The sequence below is a fragment of the Myxine glutinosa genome, chromosome 3 (genome assembly GCF_964187855.1).
Source record: "Myxine glutinosa chromosome 3, kmMyxGlut1.1, whole genome shotgun sequence".
Classification (NCBI taxonomy): domain Eukaryota; kingdom Metazoa; phylum Chordata; class Myxini; order Myxiniformes; family Myxinidae; genus Myxine; species Myxine glutinosa.
In genome coordinates this window covers 155,059,065-155,084,689 of record NC_136263.1, presented here as the reverse complement: position 1 = coordinate 155,084,689, position 25,625 = coordinate 155,059,065, and the positions used below count along the sequence as shown (strand labels likewise).

The window sequence follows — 25,625 nt, the reverse complement described above, 5'->3', positions numbered from 1 at the left end:
TCTTATTCAACCCGGACGAAGCCGGGGTACCTCAGCTAGTATGTATGTATGTGTGTATATATATATATATATATATATATATATATATATATACATATATACATGCGGCAGAATGTTAAAGTCGTATATACATCTACAACACTACAAAGTATACTACAAATATATACACTACAAATAGTGTATACTACACTTTGTCATTACAAACATATATATATATATACTACAATATAGTATACATATATATATACTACATATATATACTACAAACACTACAAATATATACACCTACAACACTACAAAGATGCCCTCTCCCGCGCCCGCTCCGCCTACTACTCTCAAATTATCCACTCTGGCTCCGGAAACCCAAAAGCACTCTTCTCTGCAATAAACAAACTCCTCAGCCCCCTGAACACCACCACCCAGTCATTCACAGTAGACAACTGCATCTCCTTCCTTTCATTCTTCCAATGCAAAATTGACAACATCTACAACAGCTTAACCACCACTGCACCCACTCCCCCCAAACCACCTGCCCCCCCTTATCCTGCCAACCCCTGTCTCAATTCTCCCCAGTCTCCCCGACTGACCTTTCTGAACTCCTCATAGGAATGAAAACTGCCACCTGCACTCTTGACCCCATCCCCTCCAGCTTTGTCAAGGCCTCCCTTCCTGCTCTCTCTCCACTTATCACTGCAACAATAACCTCCTCCCTGTCTACAGGCATCGTCCCACCATCCCTCAAAATTGCTGCTGTTACCCCCATTCTGAAAAAACCTGGACTCAACCCTGACACCCTAAATAACTTCAGACCCATCTCCAACCTACCCTTTCTGTCAAAAGTTTTGGAACGCGCTGCAGCCACTCAACTCAAACATCACCTCTCTGCCAATAACCTGTATGAAACATTCCAATCCGGATTCCGCTCCAACCACAGTACTGAAACTGCTCTCCTCAAAATCACCAACGACCTTCTCCTCTCCTCTGACGCTGGCAACCTCAACATTCTCATCCTCCTCGACCTCAGCGCCGCCTTTGACACCATCAATCACACCATCCTCCTCACCCGACTTGAAACCACCTTTAACATTACCGGCACTGCCCTCTCTTGGATCAAATCATACCTCTCTGACAGACGCCAGTTCATCTCCATCAATAACTGCAAATCCCCCACTGCTCCCCTCCCCCAAGGTGTCCCCCAAGGTTCAGTTCTCGGCCCCCTCCTCTTCATCCTGTACCTGTCCCCCCTTGGTCACTTAATCCGCCGTCATGGTCTCCAATTCCACTGCTTCGCCGATGACATCCAGCTTTTCATCTCCACCAAGTCCATCTCCACCGCCACCCACTCTATCCTGACAAACTGCATCACTGAAATAAAATCCTGGCTTCAAATCAACTTCCTCAAACTTAACTATGATAAATCTGAAATAATCATCATTGGCCCAAAAACGCTCACCAAATCCACCCATAACTTTGCCCTCAACATCGACGGTTTCCCAGTATCCACCTCCCCTCACATCCGGAATCTTGGCATCATCTTTGACCAAACCCTCTCCTTCGACAAATACACTAAACACATCACAAAGACAGCCTTCTTTCACCTGAAAAACATCGCCCGTCTCTGTCCATCCCTCTCCTCCACGGCTGCAGAAACCTCCATCCACGCCTTCATCACCTCCCGTCTGGACTACTGCAACAGCCTCCTCTATGGTTCACCCTCAATAATCACCAATAAACTCCAATACATTCAGAACTCCGCTGCCTGTCTACTCACCCATTCCCGGATCCGTGACCACATCACCCCCGTCCTTTACAAGCTTCACTGGCTCCCCATCCCCCAGAGAATCAAGTACAAAATCCTCCTCTTGACCTACAAAGCCCTCCATAACCAGGCCCCATCCTACCTGGCTGACCTCCTCTCCAGACACACTCCCACCCGCAACCTCCGCTCTGCTGGTACCAACCTCCTGACCCCCCCCCCATCCGGACCAAATTCAGATCCTGGGGGGACAGGGCCTGCTCCATCGCTGCTCCCACCCTCTGGAACTCACTACCTCACACCATCAGAGACTCCTCCTCACTCACCACATTCAAAACATCACTCAAGACCCACCTGTTCAACACTGCATTCAACATTTAACCCACAGCATTTAACCCAGTGTTTCCCTAACTTTAGCCCCCCACGAACCCCCTGTGGATGTCAGAGGTGTCCACGAACCCCAAACTTTTCGAGACACGATCTGAGTTATTATTATACTATCATACGCATAACAATGCTTCGTAAAAGATCAAGTTCATTGTGTAATATTGTAATGAAAAAAAACAAGAGATGATCTACAAGATCTACTGTTTAATATTTTACGACTCACGCACCCCCTGGGGGTTCATGCACCCCAGTTAGGGAACCCCTGATTTAACCCCTGACTATCTCTTCTCCTTCTCCTTCCTTTTGCTTTGATTATTTACCTATTGATTTTTGTCTTTTTGCACTTGTTTTTTGTACTCTGTCAAAGCGTCTTTGGGCTTCTTGAAAAGCGCTATATAAAATAAATGTATTATTATTGTTATTATTACTAATTGCCTCTGCGGGAGTTAATAAATCAGTGTACTGTCTTCATTTGTTTAAAATGTAATGTGGGTAATCACCTGCACGTACAGTGCCTTCAGAAAGTATTCACACCCCTTGACTTTTTCGCATTTTGTTGTGTTACGGCCTGCATTAAAAAATGGATTAAATCTAAAAAAAATTGTCGCCGATCTACGCAAAATATCCCAAAATGACAAAGTGGAATTTTTTTTACGAGTACATATAGTGATTACAAGTTCAACTGTATGTAAGAAAGCATAAAATTCAGATTGCTTGTTGAATATTGAAGAAAACCCTACATTTGCTTTGACCAACTCGCGATAATGTCTGTACCTGTAATTCACTTTGAAGAGAAGAGACGCATCAGGCAGCAACGGCAGCATTAAAAATACAACTCATGAAAAGCAAGCTGACTTTATCTCTGTCTCTGAAAAAGGTTACAATCAATGTATTATTCCAGCAATTAGATGCCAGTGAACTATGGTCCCTTGCAAAGAAGATGGAGAGATACATGGATCACCACATACTGTCTTTGTAATACATGGAATTTGAAGGGAAGATGCTGTCTTGGCAGATCAGACTGACTGGAAGCCAAATAATGGAACAAAATGAAAACTAATTTAAGTGACTTACTGGTCACAATAAAAAAAACTGAAATAGAACGAACAACTGACGAGTGACAGTCATTACAAACTGGAAATCTCGATACAGACCGGACAAACAAATAACAGGAAGACAAAGGACTTGATGGGAAGATGAAATTGAAAAATTCACCAGACGAGAATAGCCGAGAATTGCAGAGAATAGAACAGCATTGTGGTTTTAGTATCATTGTGGTTACCATGCTCAGTGGAACTTTGGGACGTGCGTCGCCTCTGAGTCAAGTATGTTGGCGGTTCGATTCCAACCTTGGCAAGTCAAACCAAAGACTTTAATAATGGTACGCTCTGCTTCTTTACTTGCACTCAGCATATCGAGAATAGAGTACTGACAAACCCTATTGGCTGGGCATCCCATGGGGCATGTGGGGAGGAGGGGGGTGGGAGATAGATGGGTTATTCCTGCTTTATTGCTCGCCATATCAGCTACTTCTTCTTCCTTCCATTGGTGGATAGCATACTTGAATCACCGTCCTATTAATTTCCTCCAGGGTTAACTTTTCCGCTAACTGTGGAGAGAATAGCAACACCAAGTGTTCCCCAAAAATAAGTTGATTTACTTCCTCCAGTGTCACTGTCTGTGTTTGTCTGAAGGTGTCCAGTGTTGTATAACACTTTTCTTTTCTTGATGTAACAAAACTTTTGATGTACAAACGTTTCTCTTGTTGTTTTAACACGACTTTAATTTTTGGGATGATCTTTCTAATTTTCATAAAACCATGTGATTGATACGGAAATAAATACTACCTTACAAATGTATTCAACCTGACCCTCATGTAAATTCTTTCACAGCGCCACGATGCCGGGTAAATTGAAGGTAAAGATCGTGGCAGGGCGCCACCTGCCGGTCATGGATCGTGCTAGTGACCTCACTGATGCATTTGTGGAGGTAGGTGTAAAGAATGCTCCTTTGAGTGGGGAACATGCAGCGTGGTTTGTGCATGTTTTAATGCATTATTTCTGTTGTGGATTATCTTTTGTGAGGAGTAAATGCCAGACTCTGTGTTGTAATAGTTAGAGCATCTGCTCTGAGTCTGGGAGGTCGGTGTTTCAAACCCATGCTGAGTCCTACCACGTTGCTTCCTTGTGTGAGGCTCAGCATTTAAATGCATAAGGCATAGAGCATGGCTAAACAACGCTGGGAAGGAAATGACAAACCACCCAATATAACCCTTGTCAAGAGCCACCAATGCTCTGTAGAGAGTATGGCACATCAAATCAAAAAGTCAGCTTACTGAGTTGAAATTTTGATGATTGCATGATTCTAAGCGGATCATATAGCTGTGTGCATGCATGCACGTGTACCCTTAGTGTTTCTTTTTTGCCATTCTGTCAACTTGATCAAGTGAATCTGTTCATGCAATTGAATGATGCGTCTCATGGCCTTTAGCCAAACCTACCCCCTCCAAATCTTTCATCCACATCCTCTGCACTGTTACTTTCATAAATTCAATTTTAAGGTTTGGTGCATGTTTTTTTTTTTCCTGGAATTATATGCCACACTTGACCAGATATCCCAAGTTCTTCCTTGATCTTAATTGACAGCAAGACTGTACTTCTTTCCTCCCATCTTTAACTTTCATTGGTGATTGTATACATGTGGTTTTACTGTGATATTTGTGAACATATCCCATGAAACACTCGATGTGCTGTTGGTTTTTGTTCATTCTTAATTCTGCAATCCATTCATACCCCTCCTCCCCCCCCCCCCCCCCCCAAAAAAAAATCACCCTGTGCTTGCCCCAATATTCTCTTCCCCACCAATCCCCCACCCCAAGTTGAACTAAATGAACTGATCAATTGAATTAATGGCGTCTTGATAAAGCACAGGCATGATGAGCCAAATGTCCTCCTCCTGTCTCAAAGTTACTTTGTAGTTCCTTGTATTGTTGTTTCCTTGTTCACTTGGCATTTTTGGTTTGTGCAGGTGAAGTTTGGAAACACCACCTTCAAGACTGATGTCCGTCACAAGTCATTAAACCCTCTCTGGAACTCAGAATGGTTCAAGTTTGAGGTATCACCAATTTGTTTTCTTTAGATTCTGGCTTTGGAAATTCTATATTGCAAATAAATAAGGTACTTTGGGATTAAAGAGCTCAATGTGCGATGAATTGATCTGGCATCAGGTCAGGTATGGGTGCTGTTCAGGTTTGAGTGTCCAACATAATGAGGCGATTCTTGTGATTATGTTGTTCTTTATCCAATTATCCATTGTGTCCCATTGTTATTTGTAAAATAGAATATTAATCTCATAAGGTTACATTTACTGTATATACAGTATATAATTATATGTGTGTGTATATATATATATATATATATATGTATATATATATATATATATATATATATATATATATATATATATATATATATATATATATATATGTATGTATATATGTATATATATATATATTATTTATATATATATATATATATATATATATATATATATACAGGGTGTTTCAAAAAGTGATACCACTTTAAATGTTTATTTACAAAGAAACAGAAACCTCAGGAATGTGAACCAAACACTTATTGAAAGCTTATGACATGGTATTTTATATCACTGATTGCTATTGCAGTAAGTCACTGCTAGAGTTAGTGAGCCCAAGGTCTGAAATTGGCATTTACACAAAATTCTTGTAATTGACGTTCTCGATGTGTGCCCCTCCGCGGTTCAGACAGACATTGATCCTGACTCCAAAGTTCTGTCCAATTTTCCTGTAAGATGTGGCACTGTCTGGAGGTAGTCTGACACCTCCTGCTTCAGATCATCCAGTGTGGCAGGGCGGTTGACATAGACGGAGCCCTTGGCAGACCCCCAGAATCAGTAGTCCAGAGGGTTCAAGTCTGGGCTACGGGGTGCCCAGTCATGAGCAGTACCCAGGGCAACAAGGCAGTTTCTGAAGAGCTGCTGCAGGAAAGTGATGGTGTCACTTGCTGTTTGTGGGGGTGCGCCATCCTGCATAAAGCAGGTCATGCTGAGCTGGTTTGGGGTGACTTTTTGGGCTAGACCATTATGAATTTCTGGAGCATGGCCCGTAGCGCTCACCATTGATCGTCACCATCATGCTGTTGTCATTCTCAAACCAGTAAGGGCCTAGCATTCCCCATCTGGCATTGAAGGCGCAGAAACATGTGACTTTAGGCCCTTTCAAGTACCTCTCAGTGATCTCCTCAGGTGGTTCTGCCCCCCAGAAAATGTTGTTGTGGTTGTTGATTTAGTCTCATACCACAGAGTCACCACTTTTGTCTCTCTGCTCAACTGTCAATGGCTAGTTGAGCTATGGAGCTAGAAATCCCAGGGAACAAATACCACGATAACACCACCAAACCCTGAAAAGGAAAACGGTGTCGGTCAAAAGACAAATAAATGGCAGGAAGTAAAAGTTATATCAATCTTTTTGAAACGCCCTGTATATATATATATATATATATATATATATATATATATATATATATATATATATATATATATATATAATAATAATAATAATAATGCATTTATTTTATATAGCGCTTTTCAGGAAGCCCAAAGACGCTTTGACAGAGTGCAAAACATAACGCATAGCAAAACATAAAGACAATTGCAAAAAAAGAAGAATCAATAGGGAAATATTCAAAGCACAAAGGAGGGAGAAGGAGAGGAGATAGTCAGGGGTTAGATGCTGTGGGTTAAATGTTGAATGCAGTGTTGAACAGGTGGGTCTTGAGTGATGTTTTGAATGTGGTGAGTGAGGAGGAGTCTCTGATGGTGTGAGGTAGCGAGTTCCAGAGGGTGGGAGCAGCGATGGAGAAGGCCCTGTCCCCCCAGGATCTAAATTTGGTCCGGATGGGGGGGGTCAGGAGGTTGGTACCAGCAGAGCGGAGGTTGCGGGTGGGAGTGTGTCTGGAGAGGAGGTCAGCCAGGTAGGATGGGGCCAGGTTATGGAGGGCTTTGTAGGTCAAGAGGAGGATTTTGTACTGGATTCTCTGGGAGATGGGGAGCCAGTGAAGCTTGTAAAGGACGGGGGTGATGTGGTCACGGGTCCGGGAATGGGTGAGTAGACGGGCAGCGGAGTTCTGAATGTATTGGAGTTTATTGGTGATTGTTGAGGGTGAACCATAAAGGAGGCTATTGCAGTAGTCCAGACGGGAAGTGATGAAGGCGTGGATGAGGGTTTCTGCAGCCACAGAGGAGAGGGATGGACGGAGACGGGCGATGTTTTTCAGGTGGAAGAAGGCTGTCTTTGTGATCTGTTTAGTGTATTTGTCGAAGGAGAGGGTTTGGTCAAAGATGATGCCAAGATTCCGGATGTGAGGGGAGGTGGACACTGGGAAACCGTCGATGTTGAGGGCAAAGTTATGGGTGGACTTGGTGAGCGTTTTTGGGCCAATGATGATTATTTCAGATTTATCACAGTTAAGTTTGAGGAAGTTGATTTGAAGCCAGGATTTTATTTCAGTGATGCAGTTTGTCAGGATAGAGTGGGTGGCGGTGGAGATGGACTTGGTGGAGATGAAAAGCTGGATGTCATCGGCGAAGCAGTGGAATTGGAGACCATGACGGCGGATTAAGTGACCGAGGGGGGACAGGTAAAGGATAAAGAGGAGGGGGCCAAGAACTGAACCTTGGGGGACACCTTGGGGGAGGGGAGCAGTGGGGGATTTGCAGTTATTGATGGAGATGAACTGACGTCTGTCAGAGAGGTATGATTTAATCCAAGAGAGGGCAGTGCCGGTAATGTTAAAGGTGGTTTCAAGTCGGGTGAGGAGGATGGTGTGATCGATGGTGTCAAAGGCAGCGCTGAGGTCGAGGAGGATGAGAATGTTGAGGTTGCCAGCATCAGAGGAGAGGAGAAGGTCGTTGGTGATTTTGAGGAGAGCAGTTTCAGTACTGTGGTTGGACCGGAATCCGGATTGGAATGTTTCATACAGGTTATTGGCAGAGAGGTGATGCTTGAGTTGAGTGGCTACAGCGCGTTCCAAAACCTTTGACAGAAAGGGTAGGTTGGAGATGGGTCTGAAGTTATTTAGGGTGTCAGGGTTTAGTCCAGGTTTTTTCAGAATGGGGGTAACAGCAGCAATTTTGAGGGATGGTGGGACGATGCCTGTAGACAGGGAGGAGTTTATTGTTGCAATGATAAGTGGAGAAAGAGCAGGAAGGGAGGCCTTGACAAAGCTGGAGGGGATGGGGTCAAGAGTGCAGGTGGCAGTTTTCATTCCGATGAGGAGTTCAGAGAGGTCAGTAGGGGAGACTGGGGAGAATTGAGACAGGGGATGGCAGGATAAGGGGGGGCAGGTGGTTTGAGGGGGAGCGGGTGCGGCGGTGGTCAAGCTGTTGTAGATGTTTTCAATTTTGCGTTGGAAGAATGAAAGGAAGGAGATGCAGTTGTCTATTGTGAATGACTGGGTGGTGGTGTTCAGGGGGCTGAGGAGTTTGTTTATTGTAGAGAAGAGTGCTTTTGGGTTTCCGGAGCCAGAGTGGATAATTTGAGAGTAGTAGGCGGAGCGGGCGCGGGAGAGGGCATCTTTATAGTGTTGTATGTGGTCCTTGTAGGCCTGGGAGTGAACTGTGAGACCTGTTTTATTGCGGAGTCTTTCAAGTTGGCGAGCACGAGTTTTCATTAGGCGGAGCTCAGGGGTAAACCAGGGAGCAGAATGGGTGAAAGAAACTGTTTTGGTTTTTATAGGCGCAATTTGGTCAAGGCAGGAAGAGAGAGTGTGGTTGTAGTAGTCAGTGAGGTCAGAAGGGGTGTGGAGGTCAACGAAGGGAGAAGTGGACATTTTTTCAGAGAGGGTCGATGAGAATGAGGCAGGTGAAAAAGCGTTTAGCTTACGGAAGTTGATAGTGCGATAATGCCTTGGTGCTGGGGTGGGGATGTTGATGGTCAGAGTGATGGCTAGGTGGTCAGAGAGAGTGAGGTCGGAGCCAGAGAGATGGTGCAAAATTAGTCCAGTAGAGCAGACAAGGTCCAAAATGTGACCACGGTTATGGGTAGGAAAGTTGACATGTTGAGTGAGGTTAAAGCAGGTGAGTAAATCAGTGAAGTCAGTGGTTAGCGTGGAGTCAGTGGAGTCCATGTGGATATTGAAATCACCAAGGAGGAGGATTGAGGGGGAGAGGGAACATAGCTGGGTCAGAAAGTAGGAGAAGTCAGACAGGAATGATGGGTGTGGTTTGGGAGGGCGGTAGACAACAGCCATGACTGACTGTGTGTGACCAGAGAGTTTAAAAGCCAGGTGTTCAAATGATGGAGCAGATGAGATGGAGATGAGGTTGGTCTTGATGTCTTGTCGGTGAATAACGGCAATTCCACCACCTCGGCCCTCCGAGCGTGGTTTATTGATGTAAGAATATCCATTGGGTGTGGTGAGGTTGAGCGTGTAGTAGTCCAGTGGTTGTTGCCAGGTCTCAGTGAGACAGAGAAAGTCCAGTTTATTTTCCAGGATGTAGTCGTTCAGGATGAGGCATTTGTTGTTGAGGGACCGGGTATTGAACAGGGTGAGCTTGATGTTGTTTTGTACGGCGGGTATGAATCCAGGTGATTTGGCCAGGGTTCGCAGACAGGAGGTGCGATTTTGTGCGTTGTTGTGACCAGGTGTGTTGGGACGATGAGTGGGAGTGCGCTGAGCCGACCAGAGGATGGGGATGGAGTGACCTGATTGTAAATAAACAAACTTACGACCGGAGCCACGGTGAATGTACCTGGGTCGACGCAGGAGTCCATTCGATCTGATTGCAGAGATGCATGATGGGGTGGAGCGGGTTTTAAGCAGGAGAAGCCTTGCGGCAGAGTACCGCAGAGCCATGCCAGCAGGAGCGAAGGCAAAGCGAGCACGCGGCCAAGGGTGAGGAGGCGAAACAATCGACACAACCAACGGGAGTGGGCCCGAGGAAACAGCGATGGAGCCGAGCAGGTGAAGCCCGGAGCAGCAGAGCAGAGCCGGGACCGCGCAGAGGAAGACTCAATGGCCATAAATCCGCCACGACAACCAGGAAAGCAAGACACGGACAATGGTCCAGTCAGAGAAGCGGCGAGCAAACGACGCCAGCGTCCTCTCACGACCGGACCGGAAAACGGAAGTGACATATATATACACATACATATGTATACATACAGTGAAACCTTGACTTATGAGTTTAATTCGTTCTGTGACCGAGCTCGTAACTCAATTTGCTCGTTTCTCAAATTAAATTTCCCCATTAAAATGAATTGAAATGCTATTAATCCGTTCCAGCCCCCCAAAAACCACACCAATTTTTTTTGAAATATAAATATCTCGCGCTTTATATTTCACCTGTATGCAGCATACAAGTTGGCAGGATGGCCTGGACTGGAGGTACGCACACTTGACTCTAAACTGTCCAGCCTGGGTTTGAATCCCGACCCAGCTATAACCTGTCATGTCGGTGTTTCACAGGCAGGGCGATTCATCAATGTGTGTGCCGCTAAACTGGGCGCCCCGTTTGCGTCCCATTAGTTGTTGGATGTTAAGGATCTGTGTAGTGTTCTGGGCCCTGTGCTATTTCTGGTCTTCATCTATGACCTCATCGAAATGAGGATCTGTGTAGTGTTCTGGTAGTGTTCTGGGCCCTGTGCTATTTCTGGTCTTCATCAATGACCTCATCGAAATGGCCTCATCAATGACCCATCGAAAACCTTGATCTTTTCTACCCCCGGTAATTCACCCCAGAGTCCTTGCAGTGTTCATATGTTTTATTCCTCTCCCACCTCCCCCCAAGTCCTCCCGATGTCCCTGCTCTCAAATGTTGTTTGTGTCCTTCCCCCTCTCTCCCCATCTTGTCTGCCGCTCCCCTTGTTTTTTGTGTTTTGTGTGTCGGTTTGTCTTTTTCTGTGATTAATGTTAGCTCTTTCACGAGCCTCGATCTTGTATACAAAAAAAAAAAAAAAAATCTCACCGTGTCTTCCACAAAGAGAAGGCGAGCTATCGCCGGCACTCTGAACAAGTTGTGGCCTGGCATGCTCTTCTCCTCTGCCGTTACATACGTCCTCCTCGGCATCTTTTTCCAGAAGAGCCCTGTCTCGTCACAGTTGAAGATTTGCTGGGGGATGTATCCTTCGGCTTCTATCAGTTCGGCAAAAGTTCTAATAAAATCTTCAGCTGCCTTCACATCCGAGCTTGCTGCCTCACCATGCCTGACGACGGAGTGAATGCCGGTCCTCTTCTTAAAATTATCAAACCATCCCCGACTGGCTTTGAATGACTCTTCCGATGCCTCGTCCGTTGATGTTCCCGCCGTTTGCTGCACCAAATCCCCGTAAATGTCTCGTGCCTTCTCACAGATGATGCTCTCGGTCACGGTATCTCCTGCGAGCTGCTTCTCCGTCAACCACACAAACAACAACTTCTCCATCTCTTCATGGACAGAGGTCCGGAGCTTTGAAATAATCTTAACGCCCTTGGCTGGCATTATAGCCTTTATCGACTCCTTCTGCTTCAAAATCGTACATATCGTAGAAGTACTACGATCGTACTGCCTTGCCAAGTCGACAACACGCACACCTCGCTCATGTTTTTCGACGATTACGTGTTTTATATCCAAGCTCGCTCGCTCGTAACTCAGATCTCGGCTCGCATCACAAAGCAAAAAAATCGACCGAGCGACGGCTCGTATCTCGGAAAACTCGTAAGTTGGTGCACTCGTAAGTCAAGATTTCACTGTATATATATATATATATATATATATGTATATATATATAATATATATACTGTATAGTGTATATATACTGTATATATACATACATCTTCTTCGGCTGTCTGTCGCTAACGACGATGACCGTGGAGGCCTATTGGTTAGAACTTGTCTGTGTGATGATGGGAAGCGAGGCCAGCATTGGGTATAAATCCTCTTGCAATGAGGGAAAAATAAATTAATGGGTCGGTTTTTATTGCCGACTTTGTGCGCTTGGAGATGACGGCATTGATATCCATCCTCTCTTTGTTGCTCAACATGCATACATACAAACATACTGCATACATACATAATGAATATAATGTGTGTGTCCTGCTTAACTCCAAAACCATGAACCCTGGTGGCCTGAAACTGCATGTATACGAAGGGAACTCCAAAGGAGTGCATGAATGAAAACTAGTTATTTGCATAAATTTAAACACCCTTTTGAAGATAATTAATGGCTTACCTCCATGAAAGTCTTATCCCTGGTCAGCCCAACTTTACCTTACAGGGGTCTTAGCCGCCATTTTGATTCGGCCGACTCAAAAACGTGGATGCCAAATTCCTAACATGAATCCTCATAATCCCCCAAGGATTACCTTGGAGAAAAATGTGGATTTGTGGGAACCTCAGTGCAACTTTGAGATGTATGATATGGCGGCCGAATCCAGCAGCTGGCGATTACATGAGCGGTGGATGGTGTGAATTGGCAAACACAACATTTCTACCTATCCTATCCATTCCACATCTATATAATAATACCGTAAGGACTCGACTTTGTTATCCCTTTTACGCCGCACCCAGTGACCCGATGCCCACGGCACTAATGGATTTACGATCTACGAACCGCGCTCTTTGTTTATCACATACAGACATACTCGAAAAATCTGAATTAGCCGACGTTGGGGCCCAAAAGCATCCGATTAACGGCCGATACGACGCCATTTTACGACGCCATCGTATTGGCGTCTGCTGGGCGAAGGCGCAGCAAGCCGTCCGCTGATTGGACAGTCGAAGGCGACAGCAAGCCTTTCACTGAGTGGACAATCCAGAGCATGCATTCTGCCATTTGTGCCGGTGTCATCGATCGCGGTGTACGCTAACCTCATCAGGTGGGTTTACCATAATTTCTTCCATATATTGTGATAACAACGAAGTGAAACCGATCAGCAGCCCATCAGTATCATATAAAGCAATAAATAACAAGGTTTCAGCTTCTGAAAGCTTAAAACAAAGTGTACTTCGCCGAGTGACGAAACGTAGGCATAGGCCTAGGCCCTACCTATCCAGTTGTGTTTCCGTTGTGGCCATGATCTCAACAAATGGCGTAGGCCATGTGGCGTCGGGTAGGTCATGAGGCGTCGGGTAGGTCATGATCAGCCCCCCCCCCCCCCCTTTCGTTTCACCAACTCCTGCATCTGCCACCGTTCATGATTATCAAAGTAGGCTTTACCCTGTTCACGATAAGGTAGAAATCAGTGAGTTGTATACGAAGAGATAAAAGGATGGCATTGACTTCTAGACGGTACGTGATATTTTCAAAAGTATATCGTAGCGTTGTCATTTAAGTAGATTGCAATAAATACGTTGTTCATATACGCACTCTTCATTCTCATCTTTCTTCCTAACTCTTACTCGGACAAGCAAATCCCCTATGCCATCCATAATGGTACACTCGATCCATACACCACATCCTCCCTTCCGTGGATGTTCCACGGGTTTCGGCTAGTCACAATTAAATTCCCCCAGGACTTACTTACCAACACATCTCTTTGAACTATGTGGTTCCACCAACCCAAATTACCCATCGTTACGTACATTGGTGCTCATACAAGTTGGGCCTGGCCCTCAAACAATTTAGTGGCTGGACAGTGTGGCTTCACCCGCAGGTCTGTCCACCTGCATACTTGCCCAAATGGCACCCCTGGGGTGCTGAGGCAATCTCCCAGCTAACCAGTTCTATTTCCAAACTATGGGGGCTGCTCTTCCAGTTTCCCCACCCCCTCGTGCCACCACTGGCAATCAGCACTCCAGGCCCCTTCTTGGGCATCTGGACCCATAAATTTAGCATCCTACTCTGGCTGATGGGCTCCCAGAGTCCCGGGGTGCTCTCCACAACAATTTAATACTTACCTCTCATGAGCCACACTCCCAGCTGGTTGATAAACTCCTGCACCCTGCAAAACAAATCTTTACACTTGCAGCACCAACTGTGGAACGACTTTCATTGCATATTTAACTGCATCCCACGAGCTCACTTCTATATAGCCCCGGGTTTCCTTGGACGGGACTCATTCCCTCACACTCATACCTTCGCACCATTCACTCTGTTCACATTCACTCACAGACCACTGTCCCACATTCACTATGTTCATGCTCATTCACATTTCCATTCATTCACTTGCACCATCTACCTAACTAGTTCCTTCTAACTAACTTGTGCCTTCCCTGTCATCCCATAAACTATGTATGCTCCCTTTTAATACTATGTTGCTACTCTAGCTACATACCCACTGTAATGAAATCGTCATCCAAATCACGACACTGATGTTATTCGCCTCATGGCCGCTACGCGACCCTTTCTCGGTTCCTATATATATCAGCGCGGACAGGCGATGTAGATCCATCACCACGATGTAATTCTAGCGATGTACCTCTAGAGCTTCTCTGGGCTTCCATAGAAAGGTAACGTGTCTGCAATATGTATCAAAGCTTTTATAGTCATACAGCCTGTCCGCACCTGTATTCACCTGTATGTATTATTAATACCATGTTTATTGGTTTCTCTCTAGATGATGTTGAGAACGAATTACGATTAAACCTACTTTGGGTTGCTGTTGTATCTTGATTTTCACAACACTTAATCGTAATTCCTCTCCTGACATTGCTCCTGCACTGCTCGCCTCGGAGAAGAATGCCCAGCGGAGGACCCGTCGAGCTAGCTCCAGCAACGGAGCTCCGACTACTCTCGCTGCCGGCCTGCCTCGAAAGACGGGACGTCGCAAGCCTTTTTGCGGGACCGCGACGTCAAAAAGCGACCTGCTCTCATGAGACCCGAACGCCAGAGCAGGCGTGACGGACTCCGGCTCGATGCCTGGAGCACGATGCTACTGGGCAACGTCCTGCGGCTGAAACCCCATCGGAACGACGGACCCGCTTGGAGCCGCCGGCCTACCCGTCCGTTCGCAGCTCGGAAGCGCTAACGGCTCCGTCCGAGGGATTCATCCTAGATATGCGTGCCTCGGCCCGAGTTGAGATTCCCACGCGAGTGATCACGTCTCCCATGTCGGCCATGCCCCCACACGGCCGGCTCACTCCGACCACTCGCTACACAGTGGCCCATCTCCTCCGCGCGAAGCGCGCACTGCTCGTCGGAATCACGCCGTCACGACCGGCTCACTCCGACCACTCGCTACTCGGTGGCCATCTCCTCCGCACGAAGCACGCCCTGCTCGTCGGAATCACGCCGTCACGACCCACTCCGACCACTCGCTACTCAGTGGCCCATCTCCTCCGCGCGAAGCGCGCACTGCTCGTCGGAATCACGCCGTCACGACCGGCTCACTCCGACCACTCGATACTCGGTGGAACACCTCCTCCACGCGAATCGTCGTGCACTGCACCCATCGCGTGCCAATACTCTGGGAGGCCCGCGATCCCATCCTGCTTCCGAGCACCTCCTCGCCGCGAATCCGAACATTGCTACGCGTGGATCAAAGGAAGCCACACGTGGCGACGTGTGGCACGTTCCAAATCCCATTGCGGCCCTCTCTGCGGCCCAACGCCGGCGATTCCTATCGCCGATCGACGGAACCCCTCTTACGCGCGAGTCACGCGCCGCACCGTCGCTGGATGGAATCACTACAATGCACGACGCGCCAGTTGCGCGCGCCGCATCTTCGCTGGATGAACCCCTTTGCATGCGGTTCCTCTCGTCGGCCCTACTCCGTGAGGCCGGCGATTAAGGGCCACGATCCCCCACCACGAATCACCATCGATCCCCCACCACGAATGCCAGCGATTCTGATCGCGGCCGTCGCAGTCCCACCTGCATGTGGCTACTTCCCGAGGCCGACGAACTCCGCTGCCCGGGATCGCCTCAATGGAGGCTCGCTTGGCACCCTGCGAGGACTCGTCGCAGCACGGATGAATTTCTACGGACCGCTGCCCGGAATCGCCTCAATGGAGGCTCGCTTGGCACCATGCGAGGACTCGTCGCAGCACGGATGAATTTCTAAGGCCGTCGAGCGGGACCTTCCTAGCCTTTCACGGCACTCGGGTTCTGCTTATGATGGTTGTTCGTATACCTGGCTACCATGTGTAGTTCTTCGTTCGTTCTTCTTCGTTCGTCTTCGTCCTTTGTTTTACTTGATTTCGTGTTCCCGCTCTCAAAACGGCGTTCTCGTTAAACACCTGCGACCATTGTAAACATGCTGTGCATAGAATGTATGTTGACCGAATGCTATCGTTCCTTTTTACACACCCCGTGTTTCACCCAATTAATTTAATTTGATAAGCTGTTGGATTGAGTTAATGCGGTGTTAATGTGATGTTAATGTTAATGTGAGTTAATGTGATGTAGAGCAGGCTTGACGGACCGAAAGGCCCCTCTTCATCCTTCATGCTCAATGCACCTCCAATGAGATGCTACATCAGGGCGTTATATGTATTCGCTCCTTCGTCGTGCAGTCTATCGCTGCCAAGCGTGCTCGCCCCTCGACTCGGCGGGCTCACCCGCACCGGATCAACAGGCCGAGCCCAACTTTCGGTTTCCCTCGTACGCGGTGCGCCCTAGATGTTACTGTTACTTTCACCGTCGGCCGGGATCGTATGCCGATCTCGAGCTCGCTCGAATGCTGCTGCACGCGAGACGTTAGATTTCGGTGTGCTACTGTACTCCGTCTGGGGGATACCGCTCAGCTAGAACTCGCCGTTAAACCCGCCCGACCTAATTGATGACGTCATCGACTATATCAAGCGTTCGCGTTACAGCGTCATTGACGCGTTCGCTTCACGGCGTCATTAACGTAATGGCGTGCGTTCGCTTTACAGCGTCATTGACGCGTTCGCTTTACAGCGTTATTAACGTAATGGCGTGCTTCCCGCGATCTCATCGGGGATTCGTTACCTTTCAATGTACCTTGATACCTACGTACCAATTGACCTTTACGTAACGACGTGACCTCAGGGTCGAGCGTGACACCGTACTGCCTGCTAGCCCTTGACTCTGGGCTCGTTGTTATCGGACAGAGCTCTTGCCTCGTACATTTCGAGACTGTGATTTCCCTCTGCCCCAGTCTGACTGTGACTCAGCCTGACCCAGACTGTGAAGGTCGTCTGTCTTCGGTATGCAGCGCGCTGCAGCCACCTCCTTAACAGACGTTTAGTCTACCACGATATTCTTGCGGTTTGTGGATAGTATGTCCAAGGGTTATGACCATGTAGCTAATCTGCCGCGCTTCCTTGAGGTCGCGCTGGTCCCACTTTACTATGTAGCTAATCTGTCGCGCTTCCTTGAGGTCGCGCTGGTCTCACTTTACTGTGTAGCTAATCTGTCGCGCTTCCTTGAGGTCGCGCTGGCCTCACTTAACTATGCACGAGGATACGTGCACATACTCCCTACGCACGATGGCTGGTATTCTGGGGTACACCGTGACCGCTGGCCCCTGTGATCGGGCCACCTCGACTCTTGTGGGGACCCGGGAGGTTCTTGTTGCTCGCCCGGGTGCCGTCCGGTATGGCGACTCCATCCTCGCCCCTTGTGGTTTAGTTATGCGATGAACCAATTGATTATGAATATATTTTGTGTTATCTTTATTGATTTTAATTATACAATTGATAAATCAATTAGTGTACACCTCTCCCTCCCAATGCAGCCTCAATGAGCTGCACTGCGGTATTGCGTCCGTGGATGGACGATCCAACCTCGGTCCGGCTGGATCCGTGCCATGCCACGTTGGCGTTAACTGGATGGATCGGTCGGACATCCGGGATGGCCAATCCATCCGGGCCATCTCTGTGCCATTGCGTCCGTGGATGGTCGATCCATCCGCGGTCCGGCTGGATCCGTGCCATGCAACGATGGCTTTAACTGGATGGATCGGTCGGACATCCGGGATGGCCAATCCATCCGGGCCATCTGGCATGACAATCAATCATAACGATCCGGGACGACGCTGGGACAAACATGGTTTGTCCAGCCGGAACTCTCTCAGTCTGCCGATCTTCTCCGATCCGCGTGACAATCATAACAATCAATCATAACGATCCGGGATGACGCTGGGACAAACATGGTTTGTCCAGCCGGGACTCTCTCGGTCTGCCGATCTTCTCCGATCCTCCGCACGCGGTGCAGATGGACAAGCTTGCCATATGCATCCCGGCGGTCCTGCGCGCTTCGCTGGAGAGGCACGTTTCGGCCGTTTGTGCGTCGTCGTAATCGGCCATGCCGGTCGTCCAGGCAGCCTTCAGAGGCCGCTCGTGTCTCGTGCGATCGCTGCCAACGCTGCCAACGCTGCTTACTGTTATGGTTTACTGAATTACACGTCTGCCACACCGACACATCTGCCTGTAATGGTCTTCTTACTTACTGTTATGGTTTACTGAATTACACATCTGCCACACCGACACATCTGCCTGTAATGCGTCTCATTGCGTCGTATGGACAGTCGCTCTTCCTCCTGGCACTCCTTATGTAATGAGTTGCGAATCTCAAAGGTACACCTTATCCATCTAGCTTCTGTGCCGTTCCTCACTGTTCAACGAGGTACCCTCATCTACTAAGACGACCCCACCGGAAGACTGCTACTACCCACGGGCTCAACGTCTTCTCCCTGGGATGACCACTGCTTGCTCGGTCCGATATCGTCTTGACTGGGACTTCCTCCTCGATATATCTATAGCTGGAGTTTGATTGCTAACCAGGCTAACAGGCTGAAATGCAGTAACCCTGCCATCGGGATTGATGGCCCCTTGGACGTTCGACCGGCAGTGACATCTTTCCAATGTATTTCGTTCTTTGCATTCCGATGTATTCCTCTGTACGTGTCTGCTGTTCTTCACCGCCGAGTTTGGATCTAAGCGCGGGGAGAATGTAATGAAATCGTCATCCAAATCACGACACTGATGTTATTCGCCTCATGGCCGCTACGCGACCCTTTCTCGGTTCCTATATATATCAGCGCGGACAGGCGATGTAGATCCATCACCACGATGTAATTCTAGCGATGTACCTCTAGAGCTTCTCTGGGCTTCCATAGAAAGGTAACGTGTCTGCAATATGTATCAAAGCTTTTATAGTCATACAGCCTGTCCGCACCTGTATTCACCTGTATGTATTATTAATACCATGTTTATTGGTTTCTCTCTAGATGATGTTGAGAACGAATTACGATTAAACCTACTTTGGGTTGCTGTTGTATCTTGATTTTCACAACACCCACTACACGTCAGTTGTCTCTAATCCACTATGTCCCTAACATCAAGCTAATACTCCTTCAACGCTAATGCTCCTGAACCCCCATGTGGATCAGCCATTACCACATGCTCCTACAAGGGTTTCAAACCTCTCTATCCTATCCTAATGATCCCTCCCACTCTCTCCCTTCATGTCAGCAGAGGTGCTCGGCAGCGCGCCTGTCGCCTACCAATTTCCTTCAAGTTTCATACGGGGTGCCGGGAATTTCCCCACGGTGAACCCAACCCTGTTCGCCCTGCCCAATACTTTTGCTGAGGAACCTGTGCAGACGTCACACATACTGACTGGCCGTGGTCTTTCATATGCCCACTCTCACACCATGGGACTTTTGCACACCACACACTCTCACAAGCCGCCTTGTGATCCCCCTCGAACACCGTTCGTGCACACAGGCCATCCCACGGAGGTCCCGCAGTCACTCCGGACATCCCATTTGTGCCGTGTGCCGAGACCGTGTGTATCGTACCACCATGCTCCGTGCCCCAGTTCCTGTGGGAAACCTTTAAAACCAAATTTAATTCATCCCTTTAATCTCCCCCTTCTCTTCCACCATCCGCGCTTGGTAATTCATCTCGGATCTTTCACACGCCAGCCCCTCTGGGTCCGTTATTTAACAAAACAATTGTCTGCGCTTGGGCGATTTGCCTGGCATGGAATCATGCTCATTCTTGGACATATGCCGTGCCTCGCACGCAGGGCTGTGCAATTTCCAATCTTAATTGTTTAACTCCCTGCTCATGGGACCAGAGCACATTTGAATTTTACATTTCTTCCTCATGAAGGGTTTACCCTTCCCGTCCATTAAACTAACAGCTACTCCAATCTGAAAAAGGCACCTCCTGGCTTTAATCGTGAGCACCAGCCATGGATTATGTCTTACAAGGTGAAAAACACATAATCAGAAAAGAACAAACAGCCTGTCCGCCACCCAGACCATCGTTACCGCCAATGCAAATCAAAACCTTATGTTTATGCAGTATTCTGTCCTGACGAGTGCAAATAAGCCCAAAATCCGGAACGGCGGCTCTGTTTGATGTTTCATAAATGTCAAATAAAGACAAATGTGTATGTTAAAAGAGTGGCCGGTTTAATGTCAAACAAAGCCAAATATATATATTGGGGCCATTGGGATTATACATATCCTTAAGGAAAGAAGGCGATTCCAACCAGAAAGGAAAAAAAACGTAGATCTACTCCGCAAATTTGAGCAGATAAGCAAGAGCAGACCCGGTCTTGGGCATTGTTTCACCCGCTTCTCAGCAGGCTTCTTCAGGCCAATAGACCCCAGACTCCGGCGGATAACGCTTTTTATTCACCATGTGGCCGCTTCTGGTCACGTGATGGTGCTCAAGGTCAGATGGAGGAGTTTTTTTTAATCCTCAAGCAAAATAAACATCAAGGCACATTACTGATGGGTTGCTCTGCTGTTTTTTCTTTATTCGTCACATGTGATCTGGTGTTGTATGAGTGTGTGGGAGCATGTGTGTGTGTGCTTGTTGTTGTTGTTGTTGTTTTTTTGTTGTGTTTCCGGGGCACAACCATGGGTGGTGTTGTGTCCGGGTTGGATGTGAAGAGGTGCGGTTGTGTGGTTGTTGGAGTTTCCGTTGGGTGTTGCACACATGTCGGTGTTGTGCTTGGGATTGAATGTTGTTGTTTGTTGCTCACCTTATCCAGCTGCTTGTACCATCCAGTCTTTGCCATTTGTATGAGAGGTGTGTATTGTGTGACAATGTCAACGGTCTTCCCAGTTAGACCACCCAGTCGGCTCTTCACATGTCATGCTTCCAGTATCAATGAGTATAGTGTGTTGGACATCGTGTCGAGAACACGGGTCCCATCAAAGTCAAATTCCTGTGCAGGCTGGAGTTCCTCAAGGCAGTGTTATGGGCTCTGTGCTTTTTCTGGTCTTCATTAATGATCTCTCTGACTCCCTGGAAAATCCTCTCTATCTCTTTGCTGATGACTCCACTCTCTGCCGCTACATATCTCATCCCTTAGATCGGCAGGCAGCACTCTCTGAAGACCTAGGAAAAAAATCACAAACTGGTCAAACATGTGGAACATGTCTTTCAATCCTTACAAATCTCACACTCTCACTTTGTCTCTCCAAAAAGACCGTCTGGAAAACCCTGCCATCTTCTTTCTCAACAATCCCCTCGAAGAAGTTCTGTAACTCAAGCTTTTGGGTCTCACTATCTGCCATGATCTTTCCTGGGAAAACCACATTTCCAAGCTGGCCTCCAAAGCCAGTCGTCGACTGGGCATCCACTGTCGTGCGAAGTCCTTTCTGGACACTCCTCAGCTCCTCACCACTTACAAAGCTTTCATCTGCAGCTCAATGGAATAATGCTCTCCCCTCTGGGCTGGTGCTCCTGCTTCACACCTAGCTCGGCTTCACGCTGTAGGAGCCAAAGCTTTTAGAATCATTGGTATCTCCCACGATGAAGCTGATTCTGAGGACTTTTCTCTCTCTCACCGCAGGCATGTTGGTGGTCTTTCTGTCTTCTGCAGACCCCTCTCCGGCCTAGCTCCCCCAGCTCTGTCTGCGCTCTGTCCCCCAAATATTCCTTCAGGTCGCGCAAGATCTGCCAGCAACCCTCTTCTGGTGAAACTGCCAAAATCAAGGCTCTTCGCTCACCTTCACTCTTTCGCTCCTCTTTTCTCCTGCCTCTGCAACAAACTCCCACACTCTCTTCAATCCCACTCCTCCCTCCAGGTCTTCAAAATAGCTGTTCACCACCATCTCTTATCTTCACCCATCCAAAACCTTCATGCTTTCTACCCCCGTTAAAACACCCCCAATCCACCTCTTTCAATCTCCGACTTCATTCCTGAAATTCCTAGTCGAGTTCATTTGCTTTATACCATGTATCCTTCCTCCTCTCCCCCAGCCCTCTCCCTTCCACAGACCCACCAATGTCTCTGGTCTTGACTTGTTGTGCTTGTGTGATCCCCTCTCTCCCTCTCTTATCTCCCGCTCCCTTAATTGTATGTTTCATGTGTCCATGCATGTTTTCATGTTGTTGTTTTCATGTCCATGCATGGGGAGGGGGAGGGGGTGGAGGGTGAGGGATGGGAGGGGGAGGGGCAGGGGGGAGGGGGAGGGGGGAGGGGGGGATGGGAGGAGGGGGGAGGGTGAGGGGTGGGAGGGGGAGAGAGGAGGGGTTGGAGGGGAGGGGGAGGGGGGAGGTTACATTACACCGATTTACATTGAAAACTGCTGAAATATGTACGCAACTTCAACTTAGCACAGTTTAGTAAATACTCGAGATAAATCCATGCGGTAAAAGATTGCTGAGAGTTGCTAAGACCTACGACTTAGAAATTCCACCTGGACACACTTCAGGGGGCACTTTCAAAGGGGAGATGTGCTTATTCTTTCTAAAAAATATTTTATGTGTGGTATAGACACGATATTTGCATGCATCGGTTTCATAAATCGAGCAAATATGGTAAATATTACTCACGTGAAACCAGGATCCATCTCGGTGGTAGCCATGAGTGTGTAGATGTCACATGATCAGTCATGAAGAGTGGTTAAGTCCAAAATATGGCATACCATGGCATAAAAACGATTTGTCCGCAAAGCATTGCACCGCAACGGCGGTGACAGAGTGCCATGCACAGCGTGACGTAAGCAGTGCGCGCAGCGCCCCTGGCGGAATTACCGGTCCCTATCAAAGACATTTAATTCATATCGCACAAAATCGACAAAAATCGACACAAAACACGATCGCTTTTCGCTCTGAATTACGTGCAAACGTGTGACGGAAATCACCATCGCCCAGCATCGAATGCCAACCAAGATGGCGCCGGTAACTGCATCTACACCTATGTGGAGTGAATGGCAATGGTCACATCACGTGATCGCTCTGAGCGAATCAGTCTAGCGGCGGGGATGGAACATCACGTGATCGCTCTGAGCGAATCAGCGAGCTGTTCTGACACCGGCTGAGATTAGTGGGTACTTCGCTGAAATGCGCTGAGGTAAATATGAATAAAAAATATGGATCGTCAAATATTTTGAGGTCGGCCATGTTCGTCCCAGGCTCAATGGCCATGTCTATGCCAAATATCAAGCACGTGAGCCTCTCCGTTTCGGAGTCTATCGGTAACATTACACACACACACACACACACACACACACACACACACACACACACACACACAAACTGTGTGTTTGATATATACTAGGGCATGCCCGTACTATATATATGCCCGTACTATATATCTATCTAAAATTATAACCCCCCCCTCTATTTACATGAAATGGTTTGGTCCATTCGCAACGCCAAAGCGAACGGCGAACGGCTTGCGAGTACAGTGACAATCCCCCCCCTCTATTTACATGAAATGGTTTCGTCCATTCGCAACGACCACAGAACCCCCCCCTCTATTTACATGGAATGGTTTGGTCCATTCGCAACGCCGGCACACGCGATCGTTCGCTGCTCTCTGATTGGTTGAATCGTTTTTTGGACATAGCTCGGTAAGTAATTGTCCGATTAATATGAAACCTTGAAAAGGCACATCCTCGGGTCCCCAGCAATATACCTGGCAAGTTAAAAGTATATCGGACCCGTGGTTGTCGAGAAACAGCGGTCACAGACAGACAAACGTACAAACGTACAAACGTACAGAGATTACTGGAATTATAGATAGATATATATATATATATATATATATAGATATATATATATAGATATATATATATATATATATAGATATATATATATATATATATATATATATATATATATATATATATATATATATATATATATATATATATTGTTACTGATCGCGGTTTAGATGGTATGATGGGCCGAGCGGATGGTCCAACCGCGACCGAACAGTTACTCCCCGATTAGAACCCGATTCCACCCGACGTTGACCAGATCGCACCGCGGCTGCTCAATGAGGGAAAAGACTAAAACGACGAATGCAAAGAGGAAAACGAAGGCAAAGAAAGGTTTGGAAATACTACTGAATTTATTGACTATTTACACACATAAGCAAAAAGAAAGCAGTCACGTTTATTTACAAGCACATAAGACGCAGGTGACACAGTGAAAATACTAGCTTATACAGACTTAATTAACCCAGGACAGAACAAACAGAACAAACTCACGTACACAAGAAGGATGGAATGGCAGGAGGTGGATGGCTGGAGGGAGAGGAAGGTCCAAGGGGGTCCTGCAGCACAACCGGCGCGTTTAGCAGCCGCCGTTCCTTCACGGCCCTGCTCCAAACCGCCGTTCAGGCCCCCAAGCTGCTGTTGTGGCTGCTGTGGACGTCGCGTGCTTTGCCAGGCCTTGTCCGACTCGTCTGGTTCAAACCCTCAACTCTTTCTTGGTCCACTCACTTTTTACCACCGACTCCTCACCGCAACCAACGCCACCAACTGACCACCACCACCGACTCCTCACCGCAACCAACTGACCACCGACTTCACTGACTGACTCCTCACGACTCTCTCTCTTGACGACCAACTCACGACTCACTCACTTGCTTCTTGCGTGCGCGCCTTTATAACGCCTCCGGCGATTAAGCCGCCGGCCTTCAGGACACGCCCATCGGGGTGCTCACCTCGGCCCTGGTTGGTCACGCGACCCTCTCGCTCCGCCCTTGATGACGACGGGCGGGCACGCCTTTCTTCCCCGACTCGAGCACATGTTCAATGGTGGTTTTGGAGGGGAGGTAATATGGGCAATCGAGGCTTGGCAATGACGAAAGGGGATGTGAAAGGAAATGGAGATTTTGGGGATGGGAATGAAAGGGGATCTATTCTCTTTCACTGGTGCAATGGAGTACTTCAATTAATGGGAGACACAGCCTTACCCTAAAACACAGAATAAGAGATAACTATCAAACAGGGGTATTCTATTATTTGGCTGACGTGTATGCTTGTGGACTAATTATGGGATGCCCTTTCACCTTTACACAGCTCCGGAGGCAGGGGGGCGCAGAATAAACAATAATAATAATAATACAGCACACAATCAAAAAAAATACAGTCCTCATCTCCGCAACACTGCACCCTCCTCCTCTTAGGCACGTCCCGGGCCTACAACTTTTATTTAGTGTGACACGTAGGTGTAGTTCCCTCTACTTTTAACCTGACCCTGAGTGCGACAGTTTTAAAACATAAATAAATGTGTCCCGCTGCTCCATTGCACCCTGCCTAACAGACTTACGCCCACAGTTAACCGAATTGCGGAATGG

General features: G+C 47.6%; 1 protein-coding gene across 2 annotated transcripts in view; it reads left to right on the top strand.

The window, feature by feature from the left end:
• The first annotated feature begins 4,039 nt into the window (after positions 1 to 4,039).
• Positions 4,040 to 25,625, top strand: part of C2CD5 (C2 calcium dependent domain containing 5) — a 232,229-nt gene continuing 210,643 nt past the window's right edge. Inside the window, exons 1-2 of one of the 2 annotated variants that reach the window (XM_078774687.1) lie at positions 4,040 to 4,132; positions 5,171 to 5,257. In XM_078774687.1, the coding sequence (XP_078630813.1) occupies positions 4,043 to 4,132; positions 5,171 to 5,257 (177 nt within the window). In that variant the 5' untranslated portion in view covers positions 4,040 to 4,042. The remainder of the gene's footprint in view (positions 4,133 to 5,170; positions 5,258 to 25,625) is intronic. The other variant, XM_078774686.1, reaches the window with a different exon arrangement.